The sequence below is a fragment of the Neophocaena asiaeorientalis genome, unplaced genomic scaffold (assembly GCF_003031525.2).
Source record: "Neophocaena asiaeorientalis asiaeorientalis breed wild unplaced genomic scaffold, Neophocaena_asiaeorientalis_V1.1 scaffold86, whole genome shotgun sequence".
NCBI classification, from domain to species: domain Eukaryota; kingdom Metazoa; phylum Chordata; class Mammalia; order Artiodactyla; family Phocoenidae; genus Neophocaena; species Neophocaena asiaeorientalis.
Window position 1 is genome coordinate 2120470 of NW_020175039.1, and position 17768 is coordinate 2138237.

At 40.9% G+C, this 17768-nt stretch overlaps 1 protein-coding gene across 3 annotated transcripts in view; it reads left to right on the forward strand.

Annotated features, from left to right (window-relative positions):
- The first annotated feature begins 3992 nt into the window (after positions 1 to 3992).
- Positions 3993 to 17768, forward strand: part of FARSB (phenylalanyl-tRNA synthetase subunit beta) — a 68386-nt gene continuing 54610 nt past the window's right edge. The window contains exons 1-5 of one of the 3 annotated variants that reach the window (XM_024763178.1): positions 3993 to 4111; positions 10527 to 10582; positions 13946 to 14002; positions 15916 to 15985; positions 16567 to 16682. In XM_024763178.1, coding sequence (XP_024618946.1) covers positions 10530 to 10582; positions 13946 to 14002; positions 15916 to 15985; positions 16567 to 16682 — 296 coding nt within the window. In that variant the 5' untranslated portion in view covers positions 3993 to 4111; positions 10527 to 10529. Of the gene's footprint in view, positions 4112 to 10011; positions 10104 to 10526; positions 10583 to 13847; positions 14003 to 15915; positions 15986 to 16566; positions 16683 to 17768 lie in introns of those variants that run through there. The other 2 variants (XM_024763177.1, XM_024763179.1) reach the window with 2 other exon arrangements.

The window sequence follows — 17768 nt, forward strand, 5'->3', positions numbered from 1 at the left end:
AAAAAAGAAAAGATAATACAGTACATATAATATATAATGATATATTATTAATTATATAAATATATGATATTCCTATCATTAAAAGAAAACTTCAAATATTTATCTAGGGTCTGCTCTGTGCCAGTCACTGTTTAAGGCTCTTGGCGTATATTAGTACACAAAAGTCTCTGCTCTATGAAATTTATGTTTTATCAGGGAAAGACATTTATATCTAATAACCATAATGAATAGTATAGTCAGGGATACTTCTTTCTGAGAAGACTTGTTGGAGCTGGCCCTGCAGGAGTCTGGGGGCAAAAACACTGTAACAGAGGAAACTGCTGGATCTAAGGTGGACCACTGCCTGACATGTTCAAAAACTTGCATGGAAGCCGCGGATCTTGGATAGAAAAATTCCTAAATTAACCCATAAATTACATTTGATTCCTAGTAAAACATCAAAAGAATGTTTTGCAGAACTTGACAGAATACAAAGGTCATGTAGAAAAAGTAACATGAGAGAATAGTCAGGAAATTTTTGAAAAAAAGCATTGAACACTTTCAAATATTAAAATGTATTATAAAGCTATAATAATTAAAATAGCTTTGTTCTATCAATGGAATAGATAGTTCAGCAATATACCCAAATATATATGGAAATTTAATATGTGCTAAAGGTATTTCAAATCTCTGGGGAAAAAGAAGTTTATTTTATAAATTTTGTTGGGCTCACTAGAGAGCTGTTTGAAAACAAAATAAAGCTGGTTAATTCACCATCTCTCAAAACCAAAACAAATTTCAGAATGATCTGAGATTTAAATGGAGAGAAAAAAAAGAATCCATTCAAGTCCTCTAAGAAGTATATGTGATTTAAAAAAATAATAATTGGCGTGGTGAAAGACCTATTAAAACATAACATAAAACCCAGAAACTATAAAGAAAAATAATCATAAATTAGATTCTAATTTAAATAAAACTCTTAAAAATGCCCCTTCTTAAAAAAAAAAAAACTTAAAACAAAATCGAATATGAAGTATTCCAATTGTGTTTCTACTCAGGTATAGGCCACCAAGCGTTTGTCTCCTTCACCCCGCAAAAAGAGGGCCACATTTATCTCTTGTTCCTCAATCTTCATCTTAACTTCCTTAAAGGTATACTAGATAAAGCAGAACACTACCAATATTTTTGAAACCCTTTGGGTATCTCAACTCCCTAGGCTTCGTCCCTTCTATCCCACTTAGAACTGACTAGTCTCAGATTTTGTGTTTCTCATTCCTTTTCCTTTAGTTTCACCATCTATTTATGTATGCCTAAATAATATACTCTTTAGGTTATCCTATTTTTCATTTTTATATAAGTCGCACCATACTGTATATATACTTTTGTGGTTTATTTATTTTTTTGTCCAAGTTTATACATGCAGCTGTAGTTCATTCATTCTCATAGCTGTGTGGTGCTTCATTGTATGAATTTATAATCGTTTACATGTTTTAGTATTGATAGACATTGGGATGTTTCCACTTTTTTGTTATAATGAACATTGTAACAGAATATTCTTATTTGGTCTTCCAGTGCACATGGGTAAGAGTTTCTCTGGGGAGTATTCCTGGGTTCCTAATTGCTGGGTAGTAGGGTACACACATGCTCTGCCTTTCTAGGTAGGTAAGGCCATAATTTTCCAAATTGGTTGTATCAATTTATACTGCCAAGTTCTTGCCAACATCTGGTTTTGTCAGACTTTCACATTTTTACCAATCTGGTGGGTATAAAAATGTATATCATTATAATTTTAATTTGCATCTTCCTAATTTCTAATGTATGGAGAGCTTTTTTCATGTTTATTGGCCAGCCCGTCTTTCAGTTCTAGGAAATGCTGCCATCTCATTCCTGCTTTCAGGCTGGCTCTAAAATTAGACAAGAGAAGCACATATCTACATTTTGTGATATACTATTTCAACATTTTCCAAATATCTTCCTTATCTGTCAGCCAATGCCATTTGTGGTGAGTACTTGTGGCCTAGTTTTCCCTTTTCCATTAGATTATCCTAACAGTTTAGCTAGTCATAGAGAAGGCACAGGGCACCTGTGCGTGAGCAAGGATAAAAAGCAGGATGGGTGAGTTGTGGCATTTGGGAGATGGGAACAGAATGCCTCTGGGTAGTCTGAGAATAGCAAGAAACTGACTAGGAAGATAACAATAATGACAATGCCCAATTTCCAGGACTTAAGACACAAGAACTATGATTGTCATTTATGAGTATTATTTCTAATCCTTACAATAATTCTCTAAGATGTACATTATTATCATCTCTACTTTACAGGTAAGGAAACTGAGGTTAAAGGCCACAGAACATCTTGGGGTGCCCAAAGGAGAGAAAGTCAGCATGCAATAATTCAGGAAGTCCTTTATTCATTGATTCATTTTTTTCCCTGAGTACCAGTTTGAGAGCAGAGAATTTTATTTGGCATTGGAGATATTTGCCATTGACGTGGCCTCTGCCAGTCTATTATTTTGCATACTGGGGAGGGATTGCCTGCAACTATAGAGGGAAGTTAATATAGTAAAAAACTGCTTGAATGGCAGTCAGAGAGACCTAAATCCCTCCCAGCTTATGTCCCCTCACCTGAATGGCCTTGGGGCCCTTACTGTACAGTATAGAGAGGATAAGGTCAACGCTCCCTTATGGAACTGTGTCAGCTCTGCCTTCTGAGTTGGGTGACTCAGAGTGGGCCTCAGTTTTACCATTTGTAAAATGAGAATAATGGTAGCACCTATCCTGTTGTATTAGTCCCCCATGGCTGCTGTAACATTTCCACGAACTTGGTGGCTTAAAACAAAGAAATTTATTCTCTCACAGCTCCTGGGGTCAGAAGTCCAAAATCAGTTTCACTGAGCTCAAGTCAGTGTATCCAGAGACACGACAGGACTGCTCTAGAAGGCTAGGAGAGAATCCTTCCTTGCCTCTGCAGTTTCTGGTGGTTGATGGCATTCCTTGGTTTGTGGCTGCATCACTCCAATCTCTGCTCCAGTGGTTACACTGCCTTCCCTCTTCTGTTTTTCTCAAATCTCCCTCTAACTTCCTCTTATAAAGATACATGCGATTGCATTTAGGCCTCCCCCTTTTTTTTGAATTGGTAGTTTTATTTTATTTTTTTTAATTTTATTTTTTATTTTTTTGAATTTTATTTATTTTATACAGCAGGTTCTTATTAGTTATCCATTTTATACATATTAGTGGCCCATTTTGATAATCCAGAAGAGTCGCTCCATCTGGAAATCTTTAACTTAATCTGAAAAGACTGTTTCCATTTAAGGTAACAGTTACAGGTTCTGGGGATTAGGGCTTGATATATTTGTGGGTTGTTATTTTGCCTATTACACTGAGGGTTGTTAGAAGGAGATCTGCTAAGCTGGCAGAGGATTGAGCCCAGCATCTGCCTATACAGAACAACGAGTAAATGTCAGTCTGTTTCCTCTTTTAAAAAGACGTTTCTAAGGAAGCCTCCCTAATAGTGCTGATGTAAGGTTCAAAAAAGCACAGTTGTAACACGTAGCAGGGTGCAGGAGATCGAGGAATGAGATAAAAGCAGATCTACTAACAGTTTCTCTCGCTCCCACTACTTGTTTTTGCACATCCTTCTCTCCAGGCCGCCTCAGACCCCGCCTACTCACAGGCTCACCCCCTCCCAGATGGATTGATTCTCCACCACGAGGTCCCGTCCCCAAACACACTCTCCCTTCGCCCAGCCCCCCAGCTTGGCGTCCTCCGTCCGTAGTGTGTTGGAGGCGTGAGGGCTTTCGCGGGCTGTTCATTTTATTGCCCATCAAATCCTAGCCCATTTTATCCGATCCTGTCTCCCTTTTCAGCCTATAATTTATTCACCCAACGAAACTAGATTTACTGAGGTTAGTGGTGGCAATTTACCTGCTTTCAGATGAGAAAAGAGAGGCGGAGCTTTTGGAAGAAGACTGGCGCTATTCAAGACAGCCCGACGAAAGGGGCCGGGTCCTACACATCTCGGTCGCCAAGCCCCGGCCAGCTCGCCGCGCAGGCGCAGTGGTCCGGACTCGCCATGCCGACTGTCAGCCTGAAGCGCGATTTGCTCTTCCGAGCTCTGGGCCGGACCTACAGTGAGTACACGTCCGACAGCCTGGGCTCTGCGCCTCTCCTCAGAGGCTGGGACCCCCTGCAAAAAGGCATCGTGGCAATGTTCATACTGCCCCGCAGGTTTTGGCCTTGGGCGTTCGAGTTCTGGATAGAGAGGGCATAGAGTCCCCGGCGGCCCTGCTGGGCCGATGTAGCCTCTGGGAACCCGTGTCTCCGCGGGTGCCGTTGCATCACCGGCACGTGCTGGGCTCACTGTGTCATTTCATTCAGCGATATCGAGCGCTTGCTGCGTGTCTGATGCCAGGGGATAGAATAGGAATGAAGCTCCGGGTTCCCTCTGGAGTGTAGTTCATTAAGTGCAATAAGAAGAGCGCTGTGGGAACTCCATTTGTGAGCAACAGGGTGTGTGTGTGGGGGGGGGGCGGCCTTCTTTCCTAGTTTTACTTTTATTTACGTTTACTGAGCGCCTGTTATGTGCCAGGCACTGTTCTAAGTACTTTGGGAACACAGCGGTGCACGGGGTACATAAGGTCCACGTTCACATTCTGATGAAGCAGGCAGATAATAAAACCAGCATATTAATAAGATGATTTCGGATAATGTTAAGTGCTAGCAGGGAAACAGAAAAGATATTGTGCTAAGAACAGCATTAGATAGGGTGGTAACGTGGGCTGAGCCCAGAGTGACGGAGTCTTTACTTGGTGGGCTTAGTCTTCAGGCTACGCTTCATCTCTTCAGTTTTAAAAACACTACCATTAAAAGAAAAAGGGAGAAATATTAAGTACGATTATCCGTTACCCTATACATGTAGCAGTTGAAGTGACATCTGCCATGTCCCGTATCATCAGCTTGTGTGACAGCAGTGATAATTGGTCTGTGAGAGCTGTTTTTGGTTTTAGGGCTCAATATAACAAAGGCCTAGTCGGTTTAACGGATACTGCTTCCTACAGTAAGATATTACTGTGAAAATAAAATTAGCTTTTTAAAACGTTTCTTAAGGTGCACTTTTAGATACTATGTGCAGTTGACCCTTGAACAATCCAGGTTTGAACTGGGTGGGTCCATTTATAGAAGGAATTATTTTCAACAGTTAATACTAAGCTACTGCATAATCCATGGTTGTTGAATCCTCCCGTGCGGAACCCAGGAGGGCCAACTGTAAGTTACAGAGATTATGGACTTGGTGGAGGGCTGGGAACCCCTGATCCCTGCCTTGTTCAAGGGTCAGTTGTATTCTTAAAGTGTTATTCTCCCTAGGGTTCTGCCCTAAGTCCCTGAAAATAGAGGTAATACTCTTGTCCTCTAAACAGGGCTCTGATTCCCTATACTTTTTATTTCATACTATGCTTTTTTATATTTCTTATCCATCCTTCTAAACCATCTTCTCACTAATTGTGTATGATATACCTGAATTACACAAGATGGTGTGTAGCAAAAATTTGTTCAGTACATCTGTGATCAGCTCCCACCTGTGTATCCATATCTGGGAAAGTAAGAAATAAGTCAGGTTTTAAAAAATGATGATTTATAACCTGTTTACTGTCATCTGATGTTTTAATATATTCTCTAGATGCCTCTTCCCCTTCTTTTCCATATTGAGAAAGATCAGGTAAGCTTGATTATCTATAATTATCTGTGGACTACTGACTCATTAAAATTCCAGTCAGGAAGATTGATGTTGAGGTGTACTTCAGATGGGTCAGAAATAATACTCATCATTAGTTTATATTTCACATGTTCTTTCTTGAAATCTTTTAAATGTAAATTAGGTTGAGGTCAAAGTTGGAAAAACATGTTTGGCAAAGCATCTCATTTGCAAGCAGTGTGGATCCACCTTGTTTCTTACCCCCTCCCCCCTTTTCTGTCTTCCTCTTTTTTCCTTGTTTTCAGGTAATGTCTCATTCACTCTTTTCTATCCCCATTCCCTCTTTTGTTTTCAGTCCCTCTAGGGCTTTCTTTTTGTCTGTCCTAAATTCCATTGTGTCATCAGTCATTGCCTTTCACCACTTACTTGCTTATCAAAGATAAGCAAAGGATATTTTTCAGGCTGCTTTGATTCTGTTCATTTTGCTCCTCTGGGGCAGTTTTGTCTCCTTAGTCTACCTTTTTTATCGCCTTTCTGCTCAGATGTTTCCTCTTGCCACTCGTTTTTTTGTTAACTGGTTTGTTTTCACTGTTCTTCAATTCTGGCCCTGTTCTGCCTTGGTGTAATTGCTGGCAATGCGGCCAGAGCCACCTGTGTATATCATGAACCTTGAAGATGTAGTTACTTAGGTGTGTCATTTTGTTAGAGGGAATCATTGATCACGATTTCATTGTTGATTAAGTGCATGAAATACAGCTGAAAGGAATAAAACAAATTGTATGATAATTAGGACTCAGTAGAGGGTTCCGTGTATTTTAATGATTCTGCATGATTTGTTAAGTAACCATTTAGTTATCTACTGCTGCATAATTAATTACCCCCAAATTTAGCAGCTTAAAACAATAGTCATTTGTTATATGTTTCTGAGGCTCAAGGATTGGGAAGTGGCTTAGCTGGGTGGTTCTGCCTCTCACCTGGTTGTAGTAAAAGTGTCAGGACTCTAGTCATCTCAAGGCCTAACTGGGGCTGGAGAGTCCAATTCCGGGTTCACTCAAGTGCTTGTTGGCAGGCTTGAGTTCCTTGCTGATTTTTGGTCAGAGATTTCAGTGCCTCCCACCTGGACCTCTCCATAGGACTGCTTGCAACATGGCGGCTTGTTTGTCCCAGAGTGAGAGGTCCAAGAGAGCAGGTAGTTGAGAGTGCTCAAGATAGAAGCCACAGTTTTTACTAAATCTCATAAAGGATACACCATCCCTTGCCATATTCTCTAGGTCACACAGACCAGCTCTGGCACCGTGTGGGTGGAGACTACAAAGGTGTGAACCCCAGGAGGCAGGTGTTCTTGGAGGCCATCTTGGGGACTGACTACAGCAGTCTGCCCCCTGGCCCCCAGTGATTCATGTTCCTCCCGCATGCCACATACACGCCCTCCAAGGCCCCCGGAAGTGTCATCCCATTACAGAAGCAGCTCAGAAACCAGAGTCTCATCAGCTAAATCGGGTCCAGTTGTGGATGGGGCTCTTCGGGTGTAGTTCCTTAAGTAGAGCTGATTGAGTAGAATTACTCTTGGCCTGAGAGACTAAAGAGACAGGTTATCTGCCCCACGTGCACCTAACATACAGTGGTGGCACAGGCATAGGACATTCTCCTTCGAATGGGGAACATGGGAGACACGAAGGAGTTACTAGTCTATGGCAGTTCTGAAGCTGAGCTGGAAAGTGTTGCATGTTCTTGGTCAGATCTCCAGGCCTGGGATCACTGTCCATGGTTCTGCCCTAATTTCTAGGCTCTTGGTTCCACTCTCTGGGTGATCCTCATTATTTTATTTTTTGGTGAAAGAAGGCACGTACTTTACAGCTCATTAGTTTTCTTGGTCTACTTCCCACCGATAGAATTTTGGGGGCTCAAAGCCTTCATTTTGTCCCGTCTCTGTCCCTTTCAGCTCCAGCTTGCCATGTTTCTGCATATGTTTTTTTTGTTGTTGTGGTTAAACTTTCTGGCTCTTTGGTCAGTTTTGCTGGTTTCCACTTCCTTAGTCAAAAGACACACCGCCCACAGATCTCTGAAATAAGCTGTTTTGTACCTTGGCTTCTGCTGATACAGGGCTCTTATTTAAGCTCAGCTGTGTGACCGGAGAAATTTGAGGCACACCCTTATTTTCTTTATATGTAGCGCCTCTTGTCTGAATGAACAGTGCCTTTGATTTTACTGCGTCTTAAGATTTTACAATCATGTCCTTGATTCATCTTTCGACCACGTTTCCCTGGAAATGCTCTGGATTTGCTCTTTGATCAGAAGTCTTTTTTTTTAACATCTTTATTGGAGTATAATTGCTTTACAATGGTGTGTTGGTTTCTGCTTTATAACACAGTGAATCAGCTATACGTATACATGTATCCCCATATCTCCTCCCTCTTGCATCTCCCTCCACCCTCCCTATCCCACCCCTCTAGGTGGTCACAAAGCACCGAGCTGATCTCCCTGTGCTATGTGGCTCCTTCCCACTAGCTATCTGTTTTACATTTGGTAGTGTATATATGTCCATGCTACTCTCTCACTTTGTCCCAGCTTACCCTTCCCCCCCACCATATCCTCAAGTCCATTACCTACATCTGCCTCTTTATTGCTGTCCTCCCCCTAGGTTCTTCAGAACCATTTCTCAGCATTTTTTTTTTTTTTTTTACATCTGGGGAGGCTGAGGATTCTTAAAACCATTAGGTCCTGGCTCCTTTTTGTTTAATAGTCTTCCGTTTAGTTTATCTCTTCTCTCAGAGTCTAAACCAGGCGACACTTTCCGCACTGGTTGGAAAGGTTAGTTAAGTCACCTGGTTGAGTAGGTACCTTTTCCCTAGTCCCCATAACTGTAGGCAACAGTGTTGCTAAACTTTGCCTCTACATAAAAAGGATACTCCTTCTGTCAGTTTCCAATAACACTTCCTCACTTTCCTTCATATCCTCACCTGCATCCTTATCAGAGACTGAGGCTTCTGTTAACAGCTTTGTCAAGGCGCTTTAGGTTTTCATTTACACTCTCAAAGCCCACCTCCTGATTCCAAAGCCTTCCCCATGTTTTCCCGTGTTTTGTTATGGCAGCACTTTATGTCCAGGGACTGAAGTCTGTGTTAGTTATCTTTTGCTACATACCAAATTACTCCAGTACTTAGAAGGGTAAAACAACAAGCCTTTATCATTTCACACAGTTTCTGAGAGAGGAATTGAGGGAGGAGTGGCATAGCTGGGTGATCTGGCTCTGGGTCTTCCTCCAGGTTGCAGTCAAGCTGTCGTGCCAGCTGGGCCTGCAGTCATCTCAAGGCTTGGTTGGGCTGGAGTTAGCTTCCCAGCTCACTCTTGTGGTTGTTTGAGACGTGAACGGTGTGAGTACCAGGAGGCAGGGGTCATGGGGGCCTCTGTTATTTCCTGCCCTAATGATACCCATTCACCTGCACCGGGGACCTGGGAGCCATTGCACACGTCTCCTGCTCACTCACTGTCCCCACCTCCCAGTCAGTCCTTGAGCCTTACAGATTCTGCCCCTGACGTTTCGCACATTCTTCCTTCTCCCTCAGACTCACTGCTGGCTGCTTTAACCAAGTCCTCACTGTCTCGCTTGTCTGTGGCAGTAGATTCTCTGCTCCAGTTTGTCCACCACCATTCTTTAAAATGCAGGCCTAATCATGCTGTCATCCAGCTGGAAATCCTTTAGTGTAACTCCCCGTTGCCTCAGGCAGGACAGAGGGCAAACCCCTTGGCATCTTGAGCTGACTTCTTTCTCCTTTTTTCATCATACCTCTTCCTGACATGAACCTCACGCTTCATTCATATGAAACGTCCCAAATTTGCCATGCGGTTGTCTCATTCCCCACAGTCCCTGCCGAGTAAGTTCATCCTTTCTGTGAAGCCTTCACTGACTGTCAGTGGAGTTGATTGCTTCCTTTGTGCCAACTGGGTACCTTGCACTTACCATAACTGTATTTACACATCTGGTTTACTAGAGTAGGGCGTAGTTAGGGCAAGAATTGTATTTTATTTATCTCTGTAGCCCTGGCACCTAGTACAGTGCCGACACATAGTAGGTGCTCAATAAATGTTTGTTAAATTGAAGTTCAATGTCAGGAACAGGAATCTTAAGATCAGCTTCTTACTAGAATATACTAGTAATGATGGTTTGTGTTCAGTTTTTGGTAACAAGGAAACCCTGACAATGCTGTGTCAGGTGGCAAAGCAAAGTAGGATATAACTTAAAAGTAAGGAAGAGAACTATTGTTGCAGACCTACTATGTTTCAGGGCACTATGCCAGGCCCATTATCTGCATGAACTCATTTAAGTCTTTCCAACAGTTGCATGCTACAATTAAGTGGCTGTAAAATGCTACTTTATGGATGAGGCATAGGAATCAGAAAGTTTACACGAAGTGCCAAGCTCTCAACTGGTAAGTGGAACAGTCAGAATTCGAACTTGGATGGATCTGGCTCCAAAGCCAACTGTCAGGCCACCTCAGAGAATTTTAAATGATAGGATTTATATGACGTTATTCCTTTATGTTGGAGCTGTGATTTGGAGCCTACTTTACATTGGATCCCTGCTTAGCAAGTTTTTTTCTTCCAAGTAAGTGTAAACTCCCTAGTGCAGGTAACCTAATTCTGTAGCTGATATTAGATGAATCAGCCCTTTTTAAAATAGTTTTGGTTTTCTTAAAAAATGTTTTTTGGTCAAGCTCTTTTCGTTTTTAAATGGAGATATCTGATGCCTGATATTTAGTATGCTTGGTATAAGATGATTAAAAAAATGCAGTTTCTATGCTATTTTCATTTGTACTGAACAGATTAAAATTAGCAATCTCTTTTTTTCCTAGCTGATGAAGAATTTGATGAACTATGTTTTGAATTTGGTCTGGAACTTGATGAAATTGTATGTATTGGATATTTATTTCTCTAATATTCTGTGTATAAGTTCATTATATTTTATCTTTGTTACCTTATGGTTAGACCAAATGGAACATTTGTGGGCCGTGGTGCTTTCTGTGTTAAGGGGCTAAGCTCTGGTTCTAAGAGTGTTACTTTGTGTAAAATCTCAAAAGGGGTTCATGCCTTATTCTGATACAGTACCCTCAAGTCATCAGGCTAGTGCTGTGGAGGTGGATAGACCCTCTCAGGTAACCCCAGAATAGAAGCTGTCTCCCGGGCAGTGAGGTGCCATTTGCAGATAACCGGATGGAAGGGGTCCACGAGCAGTGGAAACTTTGCTTCAGCTGGAGTTGCTGTCTCCTTGGCCTCTGGCTCCCCCTCCTTCACTTCCTCTGTGTCCCACGCCACCTTCCTCCGTGCCTGTTTAACCAGCGTTAATTCATTCTTCATTTATTACTCTATACATTGATCTTGTAAAATGATCTTCTACTTTTTGAAGAATTGCTTGTAAAAATGATTTTGAAACATTTTCCTGGTCTTTTCCTGATTATATAATGATTAAAATGTTGAAAAAATAGCTTTATTTACCAAATATATTATTAATAATGATAATGTACTAGAGACACTGTACTTGTAACTAAAAAGATAATTTAATATGTCTCTGGTAATTAGTATTATTTTTTACCCCAAGCCTTCTTGATCTGTTCAGTGTTTTATAACACAATAAGGTTTAAAAAACCTCAGACTGACAAAAACCTATATTGTTCTGCCTTGTTTTTCCTGTTGCTTCTTAACTAATGTTGCAGAAAGTTTTTTTATATTAATGAGCATCCATATGCTTAAGAAGTCAGCTGAGAACTCTGTAGTTTATATTAAATTGTTATTAATTTTATTAGAACTCAAAATTATGCTTGAGGCTTTGTGATATCTAAGAGCATTGTACTGGATATCAGAAGAATGGAGTAATAGTTCGAACTCCCACACTTACTAGCTGTGGAACCATGGACAATTACATTGCCTCTCTGGGCCTCCTTTTCATCTGTGAAATAAGAGGTTTGCATTGTATGATCCCTATAGATCCCTCTGGCTCTGAAATTTCTGTGGTCATTGATTGCCATAACATTTTTGTTAGCATTGACAAACCCAGTCTTCACATATGATCTTTTTTTTTTTTTTTTTTGCTGTACGCGGGCCTCTTACTGTCGTGGCCTCTCCCGTCGTGGAGCACAGGCTCCGGATGCGCAGGCTCAGCGGCCATGGCTCATGGGCCCAGGCGCTCCGTGGCACGTGGGATCTTCCCGGACCGGGGCACGAACCCGTGTCCCCTGCATCGGCAGGCGGACCCTCAACCACTGCGCCACCAGGGAAGCCCCACATATGATCTTTGTATGAACTGAGATACTGAAAATGGAAGAAGGCTTAGGCAGCTGTGTCTTTTTTGTAAAGGAATTAGGCCATTTTTTTGTTTGGATGCCCTCTTTTCTCAAGTTACCACATTTTCTTCCCTTCTTTATATGGGTCCCCCCTGAAATCCAGCACCCGCATGAGGTGACTTATCTTTCTTCACTAAAATGTTAGCAGTTTTATTGACCCCTTTAATTGAACTCTGTTTAAATTCTGATTTCTCCTCCTGCCTCTTCTCATATCCTCCCCCATCCCCCCATTTCTTTTCTCCTTTCCTGCTCCCTCCTCTTCCTCCTCTTCGTCCTCTTCTTTTTTTATTTTTAAATTTTCCCTAATTTAAAAAATTTGCCTCCTGAGTTTGAGATGGCCAGTGGAGGTGTTCCTTGGAGCCCATAGTCAATGAGCGCCGTGAGCCCCGCGCAGTCCCAGCATCATATGGACTCTGATTCCTCAGGTGTGGCTCGGGCACGTAGCGCTTATTGACAGGAAGTGAATTCTTCTGCATGCTGTGCAAGTGTGGACTATAATTCTTTGGGCAGTAACTTGAACTGCTTATATTTTGGCAGTGGGAGACGGAGAGCATCATGTAAAACAAAAATCATCACTTATTTTGATAGGAATTCATCAGTTATTTTAGCAGGTTATTGGTGGTAAAAATAGCAGGAGTTCCAGTTAAGTGGGGATTCCAGATAATTAGTGGGTAACATTAACAGTTGGAATATGGCTTTTAAGCATTTTGGTTGAAAATTTCTTCAGTATACATACAGTTCCCTGCTGGAGTAAACATAGAGAACAGAATTTAACTTCTTGGCAATGGTTGTTTTTAAGAAAATCTGTAGTGTGGTTATTGAGATAGTCTAAGCTTTTTGCCACTGCATTAAAAATTATTCTAGTGGTATTTTTCTCTCTTTTTCCTCTTGTTTGCTTTCATTCTTGCTGCTTTGTACCTTTTACTGTCATTAGATTGCTTCCCATCATACCTATAATCCCTTCTAATTTACACCAAGCTTCTGATGATCTCTTCAAATGCTTTTTTTTAAATATTCATTTATTTATTTGGCTGCGCTGATGGTCTTAGTTGCGGCACGTGGAATCTTTAGTTGTGACATGAGCGATCTAGTTCCCTGCGCAGGGATCGAACCTTGGCCCCCTGCATTGGGAGCATGGAGTCTTAGCCACTGGACCACCAGGGAGGTCCCCTCTTCAAATGTTTTTGCTTGTTTTTATAGTATTACTCTCATTCTCCTGTTGCTTGTAGGCTTGGGTGCCCATAGGATTTAGCTTTTTAGAGTCATTATCTTATAAAAAGTTGCATATCTTTTCATCTTTTTTTTTCTTTTTTTTGTTTGGCCGCAAGCTGTGGCTTGTGGGATCTTAGTTTCCCGACCAGGGATCGAACCCAGGCCCTCGGCAGTGAAAGCGCAGAGTTCTAACCACTGGACCTCCAGGCAATTCCCAACATAGCTTTTATTTGGTGAATTCTCTTTACTTTGTCTCATTGACACTTTTGTTGTTATTGCCCTGTGTTCTTTTTGGTGTTTTCATTTTCTTTTTAGATCAAGGATGGGCAAACTTTTCCTGCCAGATAGCAAGCTTTTGAAGGCTGTATAGTCTCTGTCACAATTCAGCTGTTGCAGTTTGTAAATAACAGTAGGTAAAATGTAAATGAATAGGCTTGGCTATGTTTCAGTAACACTTTATTTACAAAAATAGGCGGCAGGCATGATTTGGCCCACTCCTTGCTTTAGATAGATTTCTGCTGCTCTGGAAAGAACATGAATAATGCAGTTACTACTTTATAGGGCTTCTTTTTCAAAAGAATTTGGATTTATTTAGTTTTATTTTAACTTTTGGGTTTGTTTTAGACATCTGAGAAGGAAATTATAAGTAAGGAACAAGGTAACGAAAAGGCACAGGGGGCCTCTGATGTTGTTCTCTACAAAATTGATGTCCCTGCCAATAGATATGATCTCCTGTGTCTGGAAGGATTGGTTCGAGGACTTCAGGTCTTCAAAGAAAGGTAAGGGAGTATGTTCATTAAATACCTGGCTAAGTTGGGTTTCTTTTTTCTTTGCCTCTCATTATCAGCAACCCTGTTTAAGTTTCTAGAAAAAAACTCGTTGGACAGGTACACAGCTTTAGGTCTGCATAGAGGGGATGATTGGAGCCTTTAGATTGTAGCCGTTTGAAAATTTGCCTGAATATTGAGTCATAGCCTTTCATTTTGGGAGCGTATTTTAAAGCTGGAGTGGTTAATGATTTTATGGCATCTTGAAAAACTTTTTAATGGGTTCACGTGAGTTCTTTAGTAATCCAACTGGAGTAGTTTGTTGGGTTTGTTAAAGGCTGAGAGAAAAGTAGAGAGGGCACAACTATATGCTGTTTTCTTAAGAATTCTGAGGAGGCTGGGAATGGGGCCTCCTAACTGGAAAACTGAAGCTCTTATGATGGCTGTGGGCAAGTTAATTGACTTTTCTAGTTTTGGTCTCCTAATTTATAATGAAGAATATTTTTAAGTCCTCTTCCAGCTCTTCATGTAATACATGAAAATGATGAACATATGAAGTGAAAAAGAGGTGAAACAGTAAAGCTATCAAAAATAATTATTTTTGGTTTTGATTACTTATTCATTATCTAGTCAGTCGCAAAAGAGTAAGCGCCTCAGGCTGATGGGCTAGACTGTGCAACTGTGAGGCCTCCGGATGAGTGATGGGCGCTGGTGAAAGGGTGATAATTAGGCGTTTCGTTAATGTGGTTACAATTTGGGGGTTGACCCAGGTGCTTCTCTGCGTGACAGTCAGATGTTTATATTTTAGGGTCAGGGGTAAGCCCTTACAGTGTGTTTCCCAAACCTGTCCCATACGTATTTCTGTTTTTAATAGGCACCTCGTATGATTTTTATGATGAGACTGAATCAGGAAAGTGACTTAAAACCTTTGCTACTCAAAGTGTGGTCCATGGGCCAGCATCATCTGTAACACCTGGGAGCTTGTTAGAACTGCAGAATTTCAGCCTCTACCCAAGACCTATTGAATCAGAATATGTGGTTTAACAAATTCCCCAGTTGATTGTAGGCACGTTGAGGTTTGAAAGGCACTGACTTAAAACAGTAGTTCCCACCCTCTTCTGATGATAACAGTCACCTGGACTCTGCCTTCAGAATGTACTGTTTATCAGGCCTTTCCCTTGAATATCCTGATTCGTTAGGTCCAGATGGGACCAGGCCATCTGTATTTGTTATAAGCCCTGTTTTTCTTAGAAGCTCAAATTCTCACGGTTGGAATGAAACTTCAAGGTGATTTAATCCAGCCCCTCAGCTGATGTTTAAATGCCCCCTATACAGTTGCTTAGTTAAAGGTTTTCTAGCCTCTGCCAAGACTCCAGTGATAGGACACGCATTACCACGAGGCATCCTAGCCCATTTTTGTTTTATTTTTTTTTAACAGATTTACGTTATTTATTTATTACCCGTGCTGCGCGTGGGCTTTCTCTACTTGCCGTGAGCGGGGGCTGCTCTTCGTTGTGGTGCGTGGGCTTCTCATCCCGGTGGTTTCTCTTGTTGCGGAGCACAGGCTCTAGGCACGCGGGCTCAGTAGTTGTGGCTCACGGGCTCTAGAGCGCAGGCTCAGTAGTTGTGGCACACGGGCTTAGGTGCTCCGCAGCACTTGGGATCCTCCCGGACCGGGGCTCGAACCCATGTGCCCTACACTGGCAGGCAGATTCTTAACCACTGCGCCACCAGGGAAACCCCTAGCCCATTTTTAGACATCTGGAAATGTTAGAAAGTTTATTAGGTTGTTTTTTAATACTCAGCCCAAATTTGATTTGCTGTAACTTTAACCCATTGTCCTAGTTCTGTTCATCTGTTCACAGAATAAATTAGTTTATCGAATGTTTTGCTTAATAATGAGCAAGTTTGTTTTAATATTTTAGGATAAAGGCCCCAATGTATAAACGGGTAATACCTAATGGAGAAATCCAGAAATTGATCATCACAGAAGAGGTAATAAGGATCCATTCTTATTTTTCTTTTAAAAACATCTCTTTTGTGTATATCTCTATAAGGTGGGACAAAGGTGACCCTTCTGCCAAATGTAGTTTTCTTTGATCACTTGCTAAAATGGATATATATTTAGCCTCTAGCTCTTAAAAATTGTCATTTAGTTTTTTACCAAGAAGTGAAAGGGAACACAGCATTTGTTTTCCATGAATAATTTTGGAAAATAACATCCAAATGTTTGCTTAAAATACATTTGAGATATAATTGTTTAAATTGTGGATATTAATAAAATTTAGAAAAAATCTTTTGGGGAAAGACTAATAGAAATATTAACTACGAGCAAACTACTTAAGGGTTAATTTTTTTCTCATTAATTCAGTAAATTTTCAGAGGTTTTGCTGAAATGTAAATTGTATGAGGACAGTGACTTTGTCTCTTATCACCACTATATCTTACTGTTGACTGAATGAATGAATGTATACTTGTTTGAATGAAAATTTGTGACAGCTAACTTTCTATTACAAGATGATATTACAAAGAAAAGCCTTAATATTTACCATCTCTAATGATATAACGAATTTCAGACAGCTAAAATACGCCCGTATGCTGTTGTAGCAGTTCTCCGAAACATAAAGTTTACTAAAGATCGATATGAAAGCTTCATTGAACTTCAGGAGAAGTTACATCAGAACATTTGCAGGTTTGTGGTCGCATCTTCTTTCTTCCTTGCCTCCTGCTCTCCTTCCTCCTTCCTCTCCCTCCTCCTTTCCTCCCCTTCCCTTTTCTCTTCCTCTTTCCCCCGCTCTTTTCTTTCTTCCTCCACTGTAGACTTTTTTCACAGCATTTCTAAATTAATCATGTGTGGGAGTAACAAGAGTTCAAAGTTAACTAAATTTAAATTTAAATAAGTTTAAATTTCACCAAACAGCTCTTTGTTACTGCTTATAGATAGTGTATCCATGGAGAAATAAGAGAGAGATTTTGAGTACTATATAGAGAAGAAATATCTAGTCCTAGACATTTTCTTGGTTTTTGTTTTTTGGTTCAAATCATTAACACTGGATTATACTACTAAATATTAAACCATGGTAATTTGAAGTATGACTTATTTTAAAAATAGACAAAAGTTTTTGGCTTGATCTCATTTTTTTTTTTTTGCTACACGCGGGCCTCTCACTGCTGTGCCCTCTCCCGTTGCGGAGCACAGGCTCCGGACGCGCAGGCTCAGCGGCCATGGCTCACGGGCCCAGCCGCTCCGCGGCATGTGGGATCTTCCCAGACCGGGGCACGAACCCGTGTCCCCTGCATCGGCAGGCGGACTCTCAACCACTGCACCACTAGGGAAGCTGTGATCTCATTTTTTGAGTGAATATAATTATAAATTGACAGGTGAAACTTGAGACTTTTACATAACTGAATTTTCTTATTCTGTCGTTGGCATTGCTACACATCATTTCCCATACAGCTCCCTTTAGTGTGGCGATCTTCAAACCTATATCATTGCTGAACTCCTAGAGGTCGAGGAAGGTAACAATGGGAGTCCTTGAGCTAATTTCAATATTTCAAAATCCTAATAGAAAATATATATTTACTGATGATAAGAAATGTCAGCCTTTAGCTAACATACCAAGTTTTTTTTGTGTTGGTACTAAAATATATAAACGTAAGTTATCTCATGCTAGTCAAAGATATGATTAACAGTTATATATGTCTTGAGTAAAAATGGAAAAAAATAATTTTTATATTTTAATAATTGCAGTAGTTGCAATTTGGTAAACTGGAAACT